Source organism: Nomascus leucogenys, chromosome 5, assembly GCF_006542625.1.
Source record: "Nomascus leucogenys isolate Asia chromosome 5, Asia_NLE_v1, whole genome shotgun sequence".
Taxonomy (NCBI): Eukaryota; Metazoa; Chordata; class Mammalia; order Primates; family Hylobatidae; genus Nomascus; species Nomascus leucogenys.
Window position 1 is genome coordinate 7,429,226 of NC_044385.1, and position 16,672 is coordinate 7,445,897.

Sequence of the window (16,672 nt, forward strand, 5' to 3'; positions counted from 1 at the left end):
CGCTCGGCTAATTTTTTTTTTTTTTTTTTTTTTTTTTTTTTTTTTTTTTTTTTTTTTTTTTTTTTAGTAGAGACAGAGTTTCACCATGTTGGCCAGGCTGGTCTTGAACTCCTGACCTCAGGTGATCCGCCCACCTCGGCCTCCCAAAGTGCTGAGATTACAGGCATGAATCACCGCACCTGGCCACTCTGTTTTTATGACAGCAATAAAATAAGTGGGCTTAGTAACTCAAGCAAACGTAGCTTCTATTTCCTTTGTGAAGAAGGGATTGCAGGAGAAGAATGTAGGAAGTTGCTTCCATCTCCCTAATGCCCCAGGCTCTCAGACTATAGCTAAGAGCCTGGCCTTCATCGGGTCCTACTGACTCAGGGCTCCTTACCATCAACTTTCTGTTACTACTTTAAGACCAAGAATGATTTTTTTTTTTTTGAGACAGAGTCTCGCTCTGTCACCCAGACTGGAGTGCAGCGGCACAATCTCGGCTCACTGCAACCTCTGTCTCCTGGGTTCAAGCAATTCTCCTGTCTCAGCCTCCTGGGTAGCTGGGATTACAGGCATGCACCACCATGCCCTGCTATTTTTTTTTTTTTTTTTTAAGTAGAGACAGGGTTTTGCCATGTTGCCCATGCTGGTCTCAAACTCATGACTGCAAGAGATCCACCCACCTCAATCTCCCAAGGTACCAGGTTTACAAGCATGAGCCACTGCGCCCAGGCCAAGAGTGATGTTTTTAAAGTCAGTTAAAATTTATACCTTTGATAGCTCACTTGGAAAAGTTAAGGACAAATACATAGGTTGTTATTTTTGTTTTGAGGGTGTTATCCCTAATTATAACAAAATCTCTACAAACCATTTAGGACAGAAAGGAATTGGTTTGGCGGAGGGGAAGTTTTATTGTGACACACTAGAGAACGCTCTTTGTTTATGTAATTATTGTATCATAGACTAGGACCATGCTCTCTATTCACTTACCTGCCAGCTGAAGTCTCAGGTTTATTTTGTCCTGAAACTGATTATATGCTTCTTCTTCTAGCATATTTCCATTAACTGGATATTACAGAATCTCACAGGATCTTGAGTTTTTGTTATGTTATGAGTATATTTGTCTTTCTCTATAGATTTCTGTTTCCACTATAATCTGTTTCCTTCAGAATCTGACAGGAAGAGTTTAAATCACGTAACACATACGTAATCATTGGGTTAAAAATAAGTATTATTCACATAGAATTATTAAATTATTGTAAGCAATTTGGTTTTTTAAAAGTGCTATTGATAGGGTTTGTTAGCCCTTTTAATTTCTGGAATTAAGACTTTAAAACTTAGCTATAAAAATTTCTCAGATTTGGTCGGGCACAGTGTCTCATACCTGTAATCCTAGCACTTTGAGAGACTGAGCTGGGAGGATCACTTGAGCCCAGGAGTTTGAGATCAGACTGGATGACATAATGAGACCTCATCTTATTAAAAATAAAAAATCAGCGAGGCGTGGTGGTGCACACCTGTGGTCTCACCTACTCGGGAGGCTGAGGCAGGAGGATCACTTGAGCCTGGGAGGTCGAAGCTGCAATGAGTCATGGTCACACCACTGCACTCCGACCTGGGTGACAGAGCAAGACCCTGTCTCGAAAAATTTTAAAAATAGTTTTAAAAAAACATTTCTCAGATTCTTCAATTTGGAAAAATTGGGAAAAGATCATTGGCAGGGGCTGGTTCCATACAGCATCCAAGGAACTGCACTGAAAATGATTGTTCCAAAATGGCTGACATGCAAATATCATACCATGTGTACTTCCCTGGAAGTGATTGTGTTCTTTTTAACTTAATACACTGCAATAGAGTGAGCAACCAAAAGTATACACACTATCGTTTCTTTGTGCGCTGGAGTAGGGCTTATGCATTTTCCTTTCCCGTATGTGAATAAGGCAGGATTTGCACATGGTTTACAAATAGATCCAACTGTAAATCTTCCAATCCAGATGGCCTATTGGGCATCCATGCTGTCTGCTTTGACCTCAGTGCTGTACTTAAGATCTCTCTTTTTTTTTTTTTGAGACGGAATCTCACTCTGTTGCCCAGGCTGGAGTGCAATGGCACGATCTCGGCTCACTGCAGCCTCCACCTCCCAGGTTCAAGCAATTCTCCAGCCTCAGCCTCCCGAGTAGCTGGGATTACAGGCAACTGCCACCACGCCCAGCTAATTTTTGTATATTTAGTAGAGACAGGGTTTCACCATGTTAACGAGGGTGGTCTTGAACTTCTGACCTCAAGTGATCCACCTGCCTCAGCCTCCCAAAGTGCTGGGATTACAGGTGTGAGCCACCATGCCCAGCCCAAGATCTGTTAACTGTTAGTTGTACCCAACTTTGCCTTTTAGTTGTCTCAATATACAAAACAAATATCCTTATTGCACATTTGATAAATCTGTACCACACACAGAGGTTTTGTCTGTTTGTTTGTTTGTTTGTTTGTTGAGACGGAGTCTCTCTCTGTCACCCAGGATGAGTGCAGGGGCGCAATCTCACCTCACTGCAACCTCCGCCTCCTGGGTTCAAGCGATTCTCCTGCCTCAGCCTCCTGAGTAGTTGAGATTGCAGGCACCTGCCACCACACCTGGCTAATTTTTGTATTTTTAGTAGAGATGGGGTTTCACCATGTTGGCCAGACTGGTCTCGAACTCTTGACCTCAGGTGATCCGCCAGCCTCGGCCTCCCAAAGTGCAGGGATTACAGGCCTGAGCCACCTCGCCTGGTCCACACAGAGTTTTGTTGTTAAAATACACCTGTATGTTTTCTCATTTTTGCCCATTGTCATGCTAATATCACAAAGCCCCACGTTTACTGTGGGCCTGTATTTCTCTATGGGCTTCTGTGAAAAAGTGTTTTTTAATTATTTCCTGGGACAAGAGCTTGTCAGGCTTAACTTGAATCATCCAATTTTTAATGAAGTCCGTATAAGGCCGAGTACTAGTAGCTCTGAGGATTTGAGGATATTTGAAACAATAAAAACAAAACCATAGAAAGAGAACCATGTTTTTTTTATAAATTGATAAAAACAACAGATTTCATCATTCAAATAAAAAAATGTATCTGAGTTTCAAATGGCTTCCAATTTCAATGTAACTATTTTACTTTTTTTTTTTTTTTTTTTTTTTTTTTGAGACAGAGTCTCACTCTGTCACCCAGGTTGGAGTGCAGTGGTGCAATCTCGACTCACTGCAACCGCCACCTCCCAGACTCAAGCGATTCTCCTGCCTCAGCCTCCTTAGTAGCTGGGACTACAGGTGCACACCACCACGCCCAGCTAATTTTTGTATTTTTAGTAGATATGGGGTTTCACCATGTTGGCCAGGATGGTCTCAATCTCTTGACCTCCGTGATCCACCTGCCTAGGCCTCCCAAAGTGCTGGGATTACAGGCCTCAGCAACCGCGCCCAGCCCAGTCTTCTTCCCAGATTTTTGAACCAAATCACGTAAATCTGTAGTTTTAAAAGAAACAGTTTTATATTAGCATCTTTCCCCTAGTCTTCTATATAAGAATTCATTCCTGTGCCTCAACCAACATGTACTGATGTGTACCTTCCTTTATCCCATAAAGAGTAAGCATTTTTTTTTTTTTGAGACAGAGTCTCACTCTGTAGCCCAGGCCGGAGTGCAGTGGCCTATCTTGGCTCACTGCAACCTCCGCCTCCCAGGTTCAAATGATTCTCCCACCTCAGCCTCCCGAGTAGCTGGGGCTACAGGTGTGCCCCACCATAAGCAGCTGATTTTTGTATTTTTAGTAGAGATGGGGTTTCACCACGTTGGCCAGGCTGGTCTTGAACTCCTGGCCTCAAGTGATCCACCCGCCTCGGCCTCCCAAAGCGCTGGGATTACAAGCATGAGCCACCATGCCCAGCCAAGTAAGCACTTTTTAAAGATAAATTATTCAGTCTCAGAATAGGTATATATGCACGTGTGTATACAATTCTATTCATAGCACAGAGACTACAGTAGTAAACACAGGAAATAGCATTGTATTTAAGAACTGACTCTTTTTTATTTCAACATCATTTGATTAACTTATTGCCCAGGATTGGGGTGGAAAAGCAGTATGATTTTAGCTTTTAATTTATAACTTTCTGTCCTTCTCAGAGTCAGAATAGTGACTCTGGGTTTGGGTATCTTGATGAAGAGAGCATACAATGATAGTATTAATAATTAGAATGATAGTATAATAAGGTAATAGTCAACATAAACTGAGTGCACAAAATGATCCATAAATAGTTTTAAGCAATTTACTTGTATCAGTCTTCAGAACAAGATTTGAAAATAAGTACTATTATTATCCTCATTTTACGGATGAGGAAATAGGCATAGAAGTAGAGGCAGCATTTCAGTCCATTATAGTCAGCTATAACAAAATGCCATGAACTGGGTGGGTAGCTTACAAACAAAATAAATTTATCTCTCACAGTTCTAGAAGCTGAGAAGTCCAAGATCAAGATGCTGGCAGATTCAGTGTCCGATGAGGGCCCCCTTCCTGGTTCATAGACAGCCATCTTCCTACTGTGTCCTCACGTGGTGGGAGGGGCAAACAAGCTTCCTTCGGCCTCTTTTATAAGAGCACTAGGCCAGACGCGGTGGTTCATGCCTGTTATCCCAGCATATTGGGAGGCCGAGGCGGGTGGACCACCTGAGGTCAGGAATTTGGGACCAGGCTGGCCAAAATGGCAAAACCTGGCTCTACTAAAAATACGAAATTAGCTGAGTGTGGTGGTGCCTGCCTGTAATCCCAGCTACTCAGGAGGCTGAGGCAGGAGAATCGCTTGAACCCAGCAACTCAAGCGATTTGAGGCCCTCCAAAGTTAGGGGCCTTTGGAGGCGGAGGTTGCAGTGACCCGAGATTGTGCCATTGCACTCCAGCCTGGGCAACAGAGTGAGACTGTCACACACACACACACACACATAAAGAACACTAATCCCATTAATGACAGCTTCACCCTCATACCTGCTCACCTCCCAAAGCCCCCACCTTCTAATAGCATCACACTGGGGAGTAGGCTTTCAACATGTGAGCTTTGAGGGGTCAAACATTCAGACCAGAGCAGACAGGAGTGCATATTTTATTTATAAAGCAGGGTCTCTTGTTAATAAACTGTTCTCTCTTTTATTGTTGTTTCTCCCATAAAGTGAATAAACATAAGCCTAGTGGGAAATGCCAGCATTAAACTTTTTTTTTTTTTTTTTTTTTGAGACAGAGTCTCGCTCTGTCACCCAGGCTGGAGTGCAGTGGCGCATCTCGGCTCACTGCAAGCTCTGCCTCCCGGGTTCTCCTGCCTCAGCCATTCTCCTGCCTCAGCCTCTCCGAGTAGCTGGGACTACAGGTGCCCGCCACCACGCCCGGCTAATTTTTTTGTATTTTTAGTAGCGACGGGGTTTCATCGTGGTCTTGATCTCCTGACCTCGTGATCCGCCCGCCTCGGCCTCCCAAAGTGCTGGGATTACAAGCGTGAGCCACCGCGCCCGGCTCCAGCATTAAACTTTGATATCAGCCGGGTGCGGTGGCTCACGCCTGAAATCCCAGCACTTTGGGAGGCCAAGGCGGGCAGATCATGAGGTCAAGAGATCGAGACCATCCTGGCCAACATGGTGAAACTCCATCTCTACTAAAAATACAAAAATTAGCCAGGTGTGGTGGTGGGCGCCTGTAGTCACAGCTGCTCCAGAGGCTGAGGCAGGAGAATCACTTGAATCCGGGAGGTGCAGGTTGCAGTGAGCGGAGATTTTGCCACTGCACTTCAGCCTGACGACGGAGTGAAACTCCATCTCAAAAAAAACAAAACCACTTTAATATCTTCTACTCTCAGTTGCTGAAAGCTAAGTTGTGGACCCTTTTTCCCAATTAAGAAAAAACTAAGAGAAAATGGTGCATGATTTTCATTGCTGCTGTTCATTATCAGCAAAAGGGCCCTTATCAGTAATTATATGGTGTGTAAAGAAAGGTTGATTATGGAATTATTAATCTTTTCTTAAACATACTGTCTTTTTCCAAAAATGTGGCTGCTATGAACTGAATATCTGTGATCCCTCCCCACTCAAGTTCACATGTGAAATCCTAATCTCAAGGGTGATGGTATTAGGAGATAAGGCCTTTGGAAGGTAATTAGATCATGAAGGTGACGCCCTTATGAACAGGAAGGTCCCAGGGAGCTTATTTCCTTCTTCCATTATCTGAGGACACAATGAGAATGCACTGTTGATGAACCAAGGAGAAGGACTTCACTAGACAAAGAATCTGTAAGTGTCTAGATCTTGGACTTCCCAGGCCTATAAGAAATAAATTTCTGTTGTTTATAAGCCACTTAGTCTATGGTTTTCTGTTATAGCAGCCCAAACAGACTAAGGCAATGGCCATGAGTGATGATGTATATCTCCCATCACCCCCGACCCCTTTCTAAAACTGAGCCACATTAGGTAGCACATCCAGAGTATTGCTGACTGTAATTTATTACTAAAATATATGTTTCAAATATTTTTATTATTACTTATTTTATCTTCTGAGATGTACAAAAATTAATTAAATAACTGGCCCACGTTATTTTATAATAGGACATATAAATAAGACATGAAATGAAAACCACCAGTTTTGTATTCTGATCAAACATTTCAAATTTCTTTTTTTTTTTTTTGAAACAGCGTCTCGCTCTTGTCACCCAGGCTGGAGTGTAGTGGCGCAATCTCGGCTCACTGCAACCTCTGCATCCTGGGTTCAAGTGATTCTCCTGAGTAGCTGGGATTACAGGTGCCCGCCACCATGCCCTGCTTATTTTTGTACCGTTAGTAGAGACGGAAGTTTCGCCATGTTGGCCAGGCTGGTCTCGAACTCCTGACCTCAGGTGATCTGCCCACCTCAGCATCCCAAAGTGCTGGGATTACAGGCATGAGCCACTGCGCCCGGCCTCAAATTTCTTATCTTTCTAGAGTACTTGTAATTAACAGCAACAGTGTCGACTTACAAGATTTCTAAAACATAAGTATGTGCTTTATGTAATCGTATGATATGTGGAATCAGAATAGATCAGATTTTTTCTTGGATTAGGGTTGGAAGAAGTCAGGTAGGAAAGAACAGGAAGACGTCAACAGCTAGAAACAGGGAACAAGTAGACTTTTATCTCCAGATGTATAATTGGCACCTTTTTATCCATTATTGTGTAAGACAGGGGACAGACTCAATCTTGAGTTTCATGAATCACACCCTCAAAAACTGCATTTTATTTAATTAAATCATATCCTCTACATTTCTAGATATTTATAAATGTGACATTAATTTCAGCCATTGAACAAGAATGCACTCACATTATTATCTTTCAGAGCAGCTTACTAAGATTTGTTGTAACATGTTTATAATCACTTGGGAACCTAGGTGTTGCTTCATTGCTAAGCCTTGATGGAGCATTTATGGATATGTTTTATGATTTGCTAATCTGTGCTGTGAAACCATCAGTCTGTTTGCAGTGGGGAGGAAGGATTTGGGAGGGGTAGGAGGGGGCAGGGAGGGAGGATAGTTTTGTTTGACGTGTCAGTGGAGGGGCGGGGGATGGCAGGTTGGTCATGAGGTTTGAACTAAGATGGACTTAAAGGGTTCAGTTTTGACCCTTGCACAAAAATCAGCTACAGTAAATAGTTGCTACTACTAAGCAGGTTTTCAGTGATCATACTTGATTTTCTTTCTTTTTTCTTGTTTTATATATTTTCTCAGGGGAAATCTCTCACGTCCAAGAGGTTAACAAGCCTCGTTCAGTCTTACTAAATGGATCATCTTGTAGCATGAATGCAGACTGGAGTCACTGCACACACTTTGTAGCTCGCTGTTGTGACCTGGAGGAGAGGACAGTAGAACAAGATGTTGCATGAGCAAAGGACCTAAATTGTTATTTTTGTGTGTACATTCCATCTCCAATGGACTCTTCCATCTCAATGCTTCCATTCCAAACTGTTGTCTGCTTTCTTTCTCCTTCTACTACGCTGGATCTGTGTCTTTTCCTTTTTAACAAGTTCAAGTGAAGTAAAACCTTTTCTTTTTTTTCCTTCTTTCTCTCTCTCTCTCTCTCTCAAAGCTTCAGCTAGACACTCAGTTCACTGAAAATTCAGTCAGTCAAAAACTGGAAGAATTGTAAAAGAAAAAAGTATATATCAATAAGTATACATATGGCTTCACATTTATTAAACAATAAATTCGCACAGAAAGTTTCATTTCACCAATGTGTCCACAGTCAGAAACAAACTCATGTCTTTGTCTGTTGTCTGTACATTCTCCGTTAATGTTTCTTGCATTTATTTTTATACCATATTTAAAGAAGAAACACCTTTTACTCCAAATGTATTAAAGTTGATCCCTTCTCTGTAAATTTGTGTATGTTTATATTGTTGTTTTATCTTTCATTAAAAGATGCAGAATCTCATTGCTTTTGTAACTTTTGACTTCCATGCTCACTAAAAAGGAAAATGCTGAGAAATCCACGACCCACTACCGCAGAGTTAAATTTAGGTTGTCACCTTGAAATTTATTTCAGGGTTTCAGACAAGCTTGGATAGTACAGAAGCCAGGGGCAGATGGAAATATTTTTCGGAGGCTTACCTGAGACTTAGTAGATTCTTTTTCTCCCGTGGAAAAACAACACAAATTGACGTTCCACATTTTCAAAGCTATTTAAAAGGCCTTTCTGCCTCATGAGGAATATGCATCTGTATATTTTGCAAATTAATATTTCTGTTTGAATTAAGCTTGAGTGTGACTTATTAAATCAGGTACTTATTTGTTCTTTAAAACACAATTCTAAAAATATCATAGCTCAGTGCCTCTTAACTTTTTGGAGGTTACAGATTATTTTGAGAATACAGTCACCTCTTGGCATCCCTGGGAAATTGGTTCCTGGACCTCCTCAGATACCAAAATCCACAGATGCTCAAGTCACTAATATAAAATGGTGTAGTGTTTGCATAACCTATGTAAATCCTCCCACATACTAAGTCATCTCTAGATTATTATAATATCTAATACAATGTAAATGCTATTAGTTGTTATACCGTATTTTTAATTAATACAACTTTAATTGTTACATTATTATTTTTTATTGTTGGAAGGTTGCTTGAATCTAAAGCTATGGAACCTGTGGACGTGGAGAGCTGACTGTGTGATGTAATTAACTAGTAAAATTTAGTGATGCTTACTAAGTACCTGCCACTTCATTAAGAGTTTTCCATGCCCTCAAAATTCTCACATTTAATCATCACAGCAGTCCTATAAGATCGTTTCCGCAATTTTGAGAACACTGAAGCAGAGAGAGGTTAAGTAACCTGTTTGAAGTCACCTAGCTAAGTAGTGGATTGGGATTATACAGGAGGAAAAAAATCTTTTGCTTCTACCCTTCTAGGTTCTTAGTTGTGGCTCTGTAACAACAACAGAAAAGCATACAAATTTGCATAACGGAAGTATTATGTGCCAGGTGCGGTAGCTCACGCCTCTAATCGCAGCACTTTAGGAGGCTGAGGCGGGTGGATCATCTGAGGTCGGGAGTTCAAGACCAGCCTGGCCAACATGGTGAAACCCCGTCTCTACTAAAAATACAAAAATTAGCTGGGCATGGTTGCGGGCACCTGTGATCCCAGCTACTTGGGAGGCTGAGGCATGAGAATCACTTGAACCCAACAGGCAGAGATTGCAGCGAGCTGAGATCGTGCCATTGCACTTCAGCCTGTGCTACAAGAGCAAAACTCCGTCTCAAAAAAAAAAAAGTATTATGTGACATGGGAGACTTCATTAAGAAATGAATACCTTAAAAAATGATTAAACCTGAGTGTTTTCTCGTACTAGGTTTGATGAAGAGTTGTGGGGAAATGTGATAGGGCAGAGGGGTAGGTGCTAAGGGCAGTAAACCGGGGGAAACTGAACAAGGCCTGTTCATTCAGATTCCCTTCAGCATCCCTCCATCTTCAGGGAGAAGAATGCTCCATTTCTCTGGGTATAGGAAGAGCATCTCTCACAGGAGGGTCTTATGACCTGCTTCAAGGAAAGGCCAGAGAGTCCTTCCTGAACCTGCCATTTCTCAAATTTCTTCAGCTTAAAATATTCAATATGCCAAGGTACCGTATTTTGGAATAAAACTCAAAAACCCCATCATCATATAAATCTAGGCAGTCTGCCTGCAGGGCACACTATACTGCCCACCCATCCATTATACCACAAACTTCTTTTGATAAAAATTATGTGAAAATTTACATAAACTCACAGTTGTACTGAATTTTAGGACATTCACAGACTAATCTCTGTAGCTCATCCATGGACCCCAAGTAAACAACGTGACTCACCTTAAGGGCTGGATCAGTGGCAAAAAGAGGTTACCCAGCCAGGAGATGGGCCTGACCTGTCTGCTTTTCATAAACCAAGGCGTTGCAGACTCTGGTTATTTAAAAAAGAAACCAAGTTATTAATGCCTGTTACTTACTGTAGATAAATTTAGATTCTGAAAAAATTTATTATCATTGGTGATACATCAGCAGTGGAGTCTGTTGGTTATTTAATAAAACTCACAAAATGGAAGAGACTTGATAGGAGAAATTTATATGTAAGCTATAATCTAAACTGTAAACATGCTTTTTTAATAAAAAAGAATCCATAAAATGCAAATAAATTAAATTGATAGACTTTATCCCTTAAAATCACTTAATTCAGGACAGTCTTGGACAGACAGTACTGAAGTTAGATTAAAAGTCTAGTTAGTAGAAACATTCTTTTAAGGAAAACAGTAATCCTGTGAGAAGAATATGGTGTTTCAACAATGAGCCTTGCACAAATACGATTGGTTATTTCAATGGTTATCTTTCACAAGCTATCAGTCCTTAGAAGTCCGTCCTTCCTGGTAATTCCAAATCATGGAAAAATTCATCCTTATTGCCATTTTCAATCGTAGAAAAAGATGGCAGAAAAGAGAAACCCCAAGTCAAGAATTCCTAATTTAAAAAGTTACTCTAGTTACTCAAGCCTAATGACTCCATTTAATGTGGCCTACACACAACTCACGTACAAAGCAAGAGTATTTCTGGAGAAGCACAGAAAAATTTTGGAGTTCCTTGCAGTTCAGTCCAGTAAGCCCTTGGCATCTGCCTCCCACCCCATGCTAAAACCATTTGACATATAAGGCATAGAATAAAAATCTCTCAAGTTTCTATTTAATAAAATTGTTTTTAAGTTTTTTTAACTTTGAGACCATCAGAAAAGTTATCCTCCAATAAACCAGAGTTTCTACACTCACGTTGCAGAGCTATTTTCATCCTCTAAATTGCACTGGCCCAATTCTCCTCTGAGCGATGTTACAATCATGTGTTCCGTGGATCTGCACAGGATTTTCTGCTTGAATCAAAATAACAGAAATATGGCCAGCAACCTTATCTAAGCTATGTCCGAAAATAAATGAAGGCAGAAACCCTCCCTCTTCGTAATGAGCGTGTGAGACTCGATCTTGCTACTAAGGACTCACAGCTGTGCCCTTGGTTCTCCTGGTTGACTGCTCACTTCTCTTTACATGATGGTTTATGAATAATTCTGGTCTACTGAGAGAGGCAAGTCTTGGCTGCTAGCACGAATTTAGTCTAGCTGCATGCACGGATTGTCTCCACACAGAAGATGCTGTGTCCTTAAATACACATTTGAAAGAGCACGTTGAATATTTAGTTGTCTTACTGTTGTCTGTAACTACCTCTTTGCACATTTTAGTAGCCCTCTAAAACGTCAGCAGGAAACAGCCAAAGCTACCAATCCATTCCCTATGCCATTTTAAGAAATAGTGCATAATAATGAAGAATTTAAAGAGCATAAAGAATAGAGAGGAACTACATTCATGTATTACACACACACACACACACACACAAATAGGTATCTTATATACTTTATTGTACAACCATACATTTGTACTTTTTATTGAAACTGTTGTGCTCTAGAACTCATTTTTTAAAAGACATCAAATTATGTATCAAACATAAGATGCTTCCATTTAAAAATCAGATTAGAAGAAAAACTTGCAGATGCCCTTAGATATTTTGAGGAGTTTTTGGAGCTGAAATGTGTAATGTGTTTGCAACTTCATTTTCAAAAAGGTCATTAGAGGCTGGGTAGACATGAATACTTCTTGATTAAAAAATTGATTAACAGGCATTGCGGAAAGGAGGCGGCAGCGTCCCGGGCGGGTGGGAGATGCACCAGAGGCAGCGGTGGCGGCGGTAAGTCCTCCCGGCCGCTCACAGCGCTGTGGAGCAGCGTCCCCAGCCCGGCCTCGGACCGCGGTGCCCCTCCTCCAGGCTTCTCGTCCGCCCGCCCCTCCCCCGCGCGCCGGCCGGCCTGGCTGCCCTTACCCGCCCCGACGGAGGGGAGGGCTGGGCCAGCAGGCCTGCGGGGCAGGCTGGTGACGATGCAGAACTTCTGCACTGCCAACTGCACGCGGAAGAGCACGCAGTCCAACCTGACCTTCTTCAGATTGCTGAGGGACCCGGCCAGATGCCAGAAGTGGGTGAATTGTAGGAGAGCAGACTTAGAAGATAAAACACCTGATCAGCTAAATAAACATGATCAATGAGGTGCCAAACATTTTGAGACGTCCGGGGTCTGTGGATAGTCCTTATAGGACAGTTATTTGAGATAATGCAATACCAACAATATTTGCTCTTACCAGTCATTTGAACAACCCACCTAGTAAACCCAGAAAACGAATAAAAGAATTGTTGATGAAACTTCTGAACAGGCACAAAAACGTAAAGAAACCAACAACAGCAATGCTCAGAACCCCAGTAAAGAAGGGGGTGAAGGGCCAGATGAGGACATTTTACCTCTAACCCGTGAAGAGAAGGAAAACAAAGGATACGTAAAATCTGTTTGAAATCTTGATTCTGATGGGAAAGCAAAACATACCTCTGGATGGACAGGAGGCCTGTGAAATCCCAGAAGGTCTCTTTACTCCAGATAATGTTCAAGCAATGCTGGGGTGCTGGATAAATTCTGGTCAAGAGGTCCTGAGAAAGCAGTTTGAGACAACAGCAGTTAACACGTTGTTTTGTTAAAAAACACAGCAGAGGCAGATGCTAGAGATCTGTGAGAGCTGTACTCGGGAAGAAACTCAGGGAAGTGAGAGACTCACACTTCTTTTCCATTATAACTGACAATGTAGTGGACATGGCAGGGGAAGGGCACCTACCTGTGTCCGTGAGATTTGTTGATGAGTCTCGGTGAGGTTTGTTGATGAGTCTCCAAACATAAGGGCAATTTGTAGGCTTCCTGCCTTATAAAGCTGATGCAGAAGTTTTGGCTGTGAAATTTCACACTATGATAGCTGAGAAGTGGGGATTAAATATGGAGTATTGTCATGGCCAAGCTTACGTTGTGTCTACTGGATTTTCTTCCAAAATGAAAGTTGTTGCTTCTAGACTTTTAGAGAAATATCCCCAAGCTATCTACCCACTCTGCTCTTCCTGTGTCTTAAATATGTGGTTGGTAAAATCAGTACCTGTTATGGGAGTATCTGTTGCATTAGGAACAATTGAGGGAGTTTGTTCTTTTTTTCCATCCATCACCACAACTGCTTTTAGAATTTGACAATGTAATTTCTGTTCTTTTCAGAACAGTAAAGAAAGGGGCAAAGAACTGAAGGAACTCTGCCATTCTCAGTGGACAGGCAGGCATGATGCTTTTGAAATTTTAGTGGAACTTCTGCAAGCATTTGTTTTATGTTTAGATGATATAAATAGTGACACAAATATTAGATGGAATAATTGTGTAGCTGGCCGAGCATTTGTACTCTGCAGTGCAGTGACAGATTTTGATTTCATTGTTACTATTGTTGTTCTTAAAAATGTCCTGTCTTTTACAATAGCCTTTGGGAAAAATCTCCAGGGGCAAACCTTTGATGTCTTCTTTGCAGCTGGTAGCTTGACCGCAGTACTGCATTCACTCAATGAAGTGATACAGAATATTGAAGTTTATCAGGAATTTTGGTTTGAGGAAGCCACAAATTTGGCAACCAAACTTGATATTCAAATGAAACTCCCTGGGAAATTTTGCAGAGCTTACCAGGGTAACTCGGAATCTCAGCTAACCTCTGAGAGTTACTATAAAGAAATCCTAGGGCCGGGCGCGGTGGCTCACGCTTGTAATCCCGGCACTTTGGGAGGCCGAGGCGGGTGGATCACGAGGTCAGGAGATCGAGACCACGGTGAAACCCGTCTCTACTAAAAATACAAAAAATTAGGCGGGCGTGGTGGCGGGCGCCTGTAGTCCCAGCTACTCAGGAGGCTGAGGCAGGAGAATGGCGTGAACCAGGGAGGCAGAGCTTGCAGTGAGCCGAGATTGCGCCACTGCACTCCAGCCTGGGTGACAGAGCAAGACTCCGTCTCAAAAAAAAAAAAAAAAAAAAAAGAAAGAAATCCTAAGTGTCCCAACACTTTAAGTTCCTGAACACATTATTCAGGAACTTAAAGATATAATCTCAGAACAGCACCTCAAAGCTCTTAAATGCTTATCTCTGGTACCCTCAGTCATGGGACAACTCAAACTCAATACGTTGGAGGAACACCATGCTGACATGTATAGAAATGACTTACGCAATCCCGACATGCTCTCAGCCAAGCTTCATTGTTGGAGAATCAAATGGAAACAGGGGGAACGACATGGAGCTTCCGTCCACCATTTATGAAGCCTTCCACCTGCCTGACATCAAGTTTTTTCCTAATGTGTATGCTAAATGACCTATTGCCAAAGGTCCTGTGTATTCCTCCTGTGATGAAGGTTGAGAATGAGCAGTATGAAAATGGACGAAAGCATACTTGAGGAACACTTTGACAGACCAAAGGTCAAGTAACTTGGCTTAGATTAACATAGATTTTGATATAAAACATGACCTGGATTTATTGGTGGACACATATATTAAACTCTATAAAAGTAAGTCAGAGCTTCCCACAGATAATTCAGAAACCATGGAAAATACCTACGAGACTTTTAAAAATAGTCTTTCTTGTATTTGATATTTGGAAGAAAAGCCATAAGGTGTATCTAGGCCTTAATCACTTAATATCTTTGCCTATAGGCCTCCATTGAATACATTAGCCATTGATAATCTACCTGTTTAAATGGCCCGTTTGAACCCTCATGCTTTGAAGACCTGTCTGTTCTTCCAGAACGGAACATTGAAAGTGCCATCTTTCACTTCCGCATGATCTCTGCGGGTGGCATTCTGCAATTGTTTAAGTCATTTGAGACATAGCATTTATTATCACTGTGGATCTCTACTCCTTGGGTGTTGAGTTACCGATTCTTTGAAGAAACATATTTTGAAGAGGTGTGAGAGGAAGGAATACATTTTATAAAATGTTACATTGAAGCCCACAATTGACCTTTGACTAACAGGAGTTTTAAGTATGTTAAAAATCTATACTGGACAGTTACAAGAAATTATCAGAGAAAGAGAAGCTTGTGAGCTCGCCAAACAGGGATTTCAGGGTAGATTTTTATCTTTCACAAATGAACTTAAAGGAACAAATGACAGTTAAAGTTTGAATGGAAGAGCCTGCTGTTGGTCCACATCTAGTTGTTGCTGTTTATATTCCTTTGTGGAGCCTACATCTTCCTAAGCTTTTTAGTAAGTATATGTTGAACACTTCTGTTTCATGCTTAAGACAGAATCAGAGGCTATGGATACTGACAACTGATTTATCTTTTTTTTTTCTGTCTTTTTTCATGACTTACCTACTGCCTCATCTTGATTTATAAGCAAAACCCGGAAAACCTACAAATATAAGTGTTTTGGCTTATCTAGAAAAATATGTAAAATATTGCAGTTATTTTTGGTGAAGAAAATAAACTTTGTATAATGTATTTCAATCTAAATAAAATGAGAATTTTGTTTTAAAAGTTTGATTAATAAATCTTGATATTTTAATCAGATTATAGGACCTTCATCATTTCACATTCGTTGGGAAATAAAGCCGAGCATGTTTGATATCTTTTAAAGGTTAATATCATCTTCCTCCAGTATTGGTTGAAAGGATGAAGATAATGTAAATCATCAAGCACAGTGCTTGATACATAATGGATAAAGCAATGTTTATCTTACCTGCTTCCTTTCTTTTTCTCCAAAAGGTCATCGTTGCAGAAAGATTAAAGAAATCTCCACATATCCTTCCTACCTGGGGTGGGGTCAAGGATGAAGTTTAGGAGGCCAAAGTTGAGTGGTGAGGATCAGGATCCCAGGGATCACAGGAAACACCTAGAGCACAGTCAGATATGACAGTGGTGGGTTGGAAACCGATCAATTAGAGTCCATAAAGCCCCAGGATGAAAAAGGTGACCAAAAGGTGATAATGGGCTAAGTCAAGAACACAGCATCCTTGAACAAGTGGAGTCTGGAAACTCCACTTCTAGAAGACAAAGGCAGAGGTTGTTTTGAAGACATCTACAGCCTCATGCTACGGTGTGAATGTCTGCCTCCTCCAAGACTCATGTTGAAGATGGGGTATTTAAGAGGTGATTGGGTTATAGTTGCTCTTCTGTCTTGAATGGAATAATCCATTCACAGATTAGTAGACTAATGGGTTATCACAGGAGTGGGTCTGTTATAAAAGCCAGTTTGGCATTTTCTTGTCCTCTTGCCATG

The 16,672-nt window shown here is 41.3% G+C and overlaps 1 protein-coding gene and 1 pseudogene across 5 annotated transcripts in view; both read left to right on the forward strand.

The window, feature by feature from the left end:
- Positions 1 to 8,440, forward strand: part of RGS7 (regulator of G protein signaling 7) — a 582,263-nt gene extending 573,823 nt beyond the window's left edge. For 4 of the 5 annotated variants that reach the window (XM_012506446.2, XM_030812615.1, XM_030812616.1 and 1 more), the window contains one exon: positions 7,738 to 8,440. Coding sequence is in view for 1 of the 5 variants with exons in the window: in XM_030812616.1 (XP_030668476.1) it covers positions 7,738 to 7,788 (51 nt within the window). In the remaining 4 variants the exon portion in view is untranslated. The remainder of the gene's footprint in view (positions 1 to 7,737) is intronic. The other variant, XM_030812614.1, reaches the window with a different exon arrangement.
- Positions 8,441 to 12,437: 3,997 nt separating this feature from the next.
- Positions 12,438 to 15,795, forward strand: LOC100602198 (annotated as a pseudogene).
- The last annotated feature ends 877 nt before the right edge of the window (positions 15,796 to 16,672 follow it).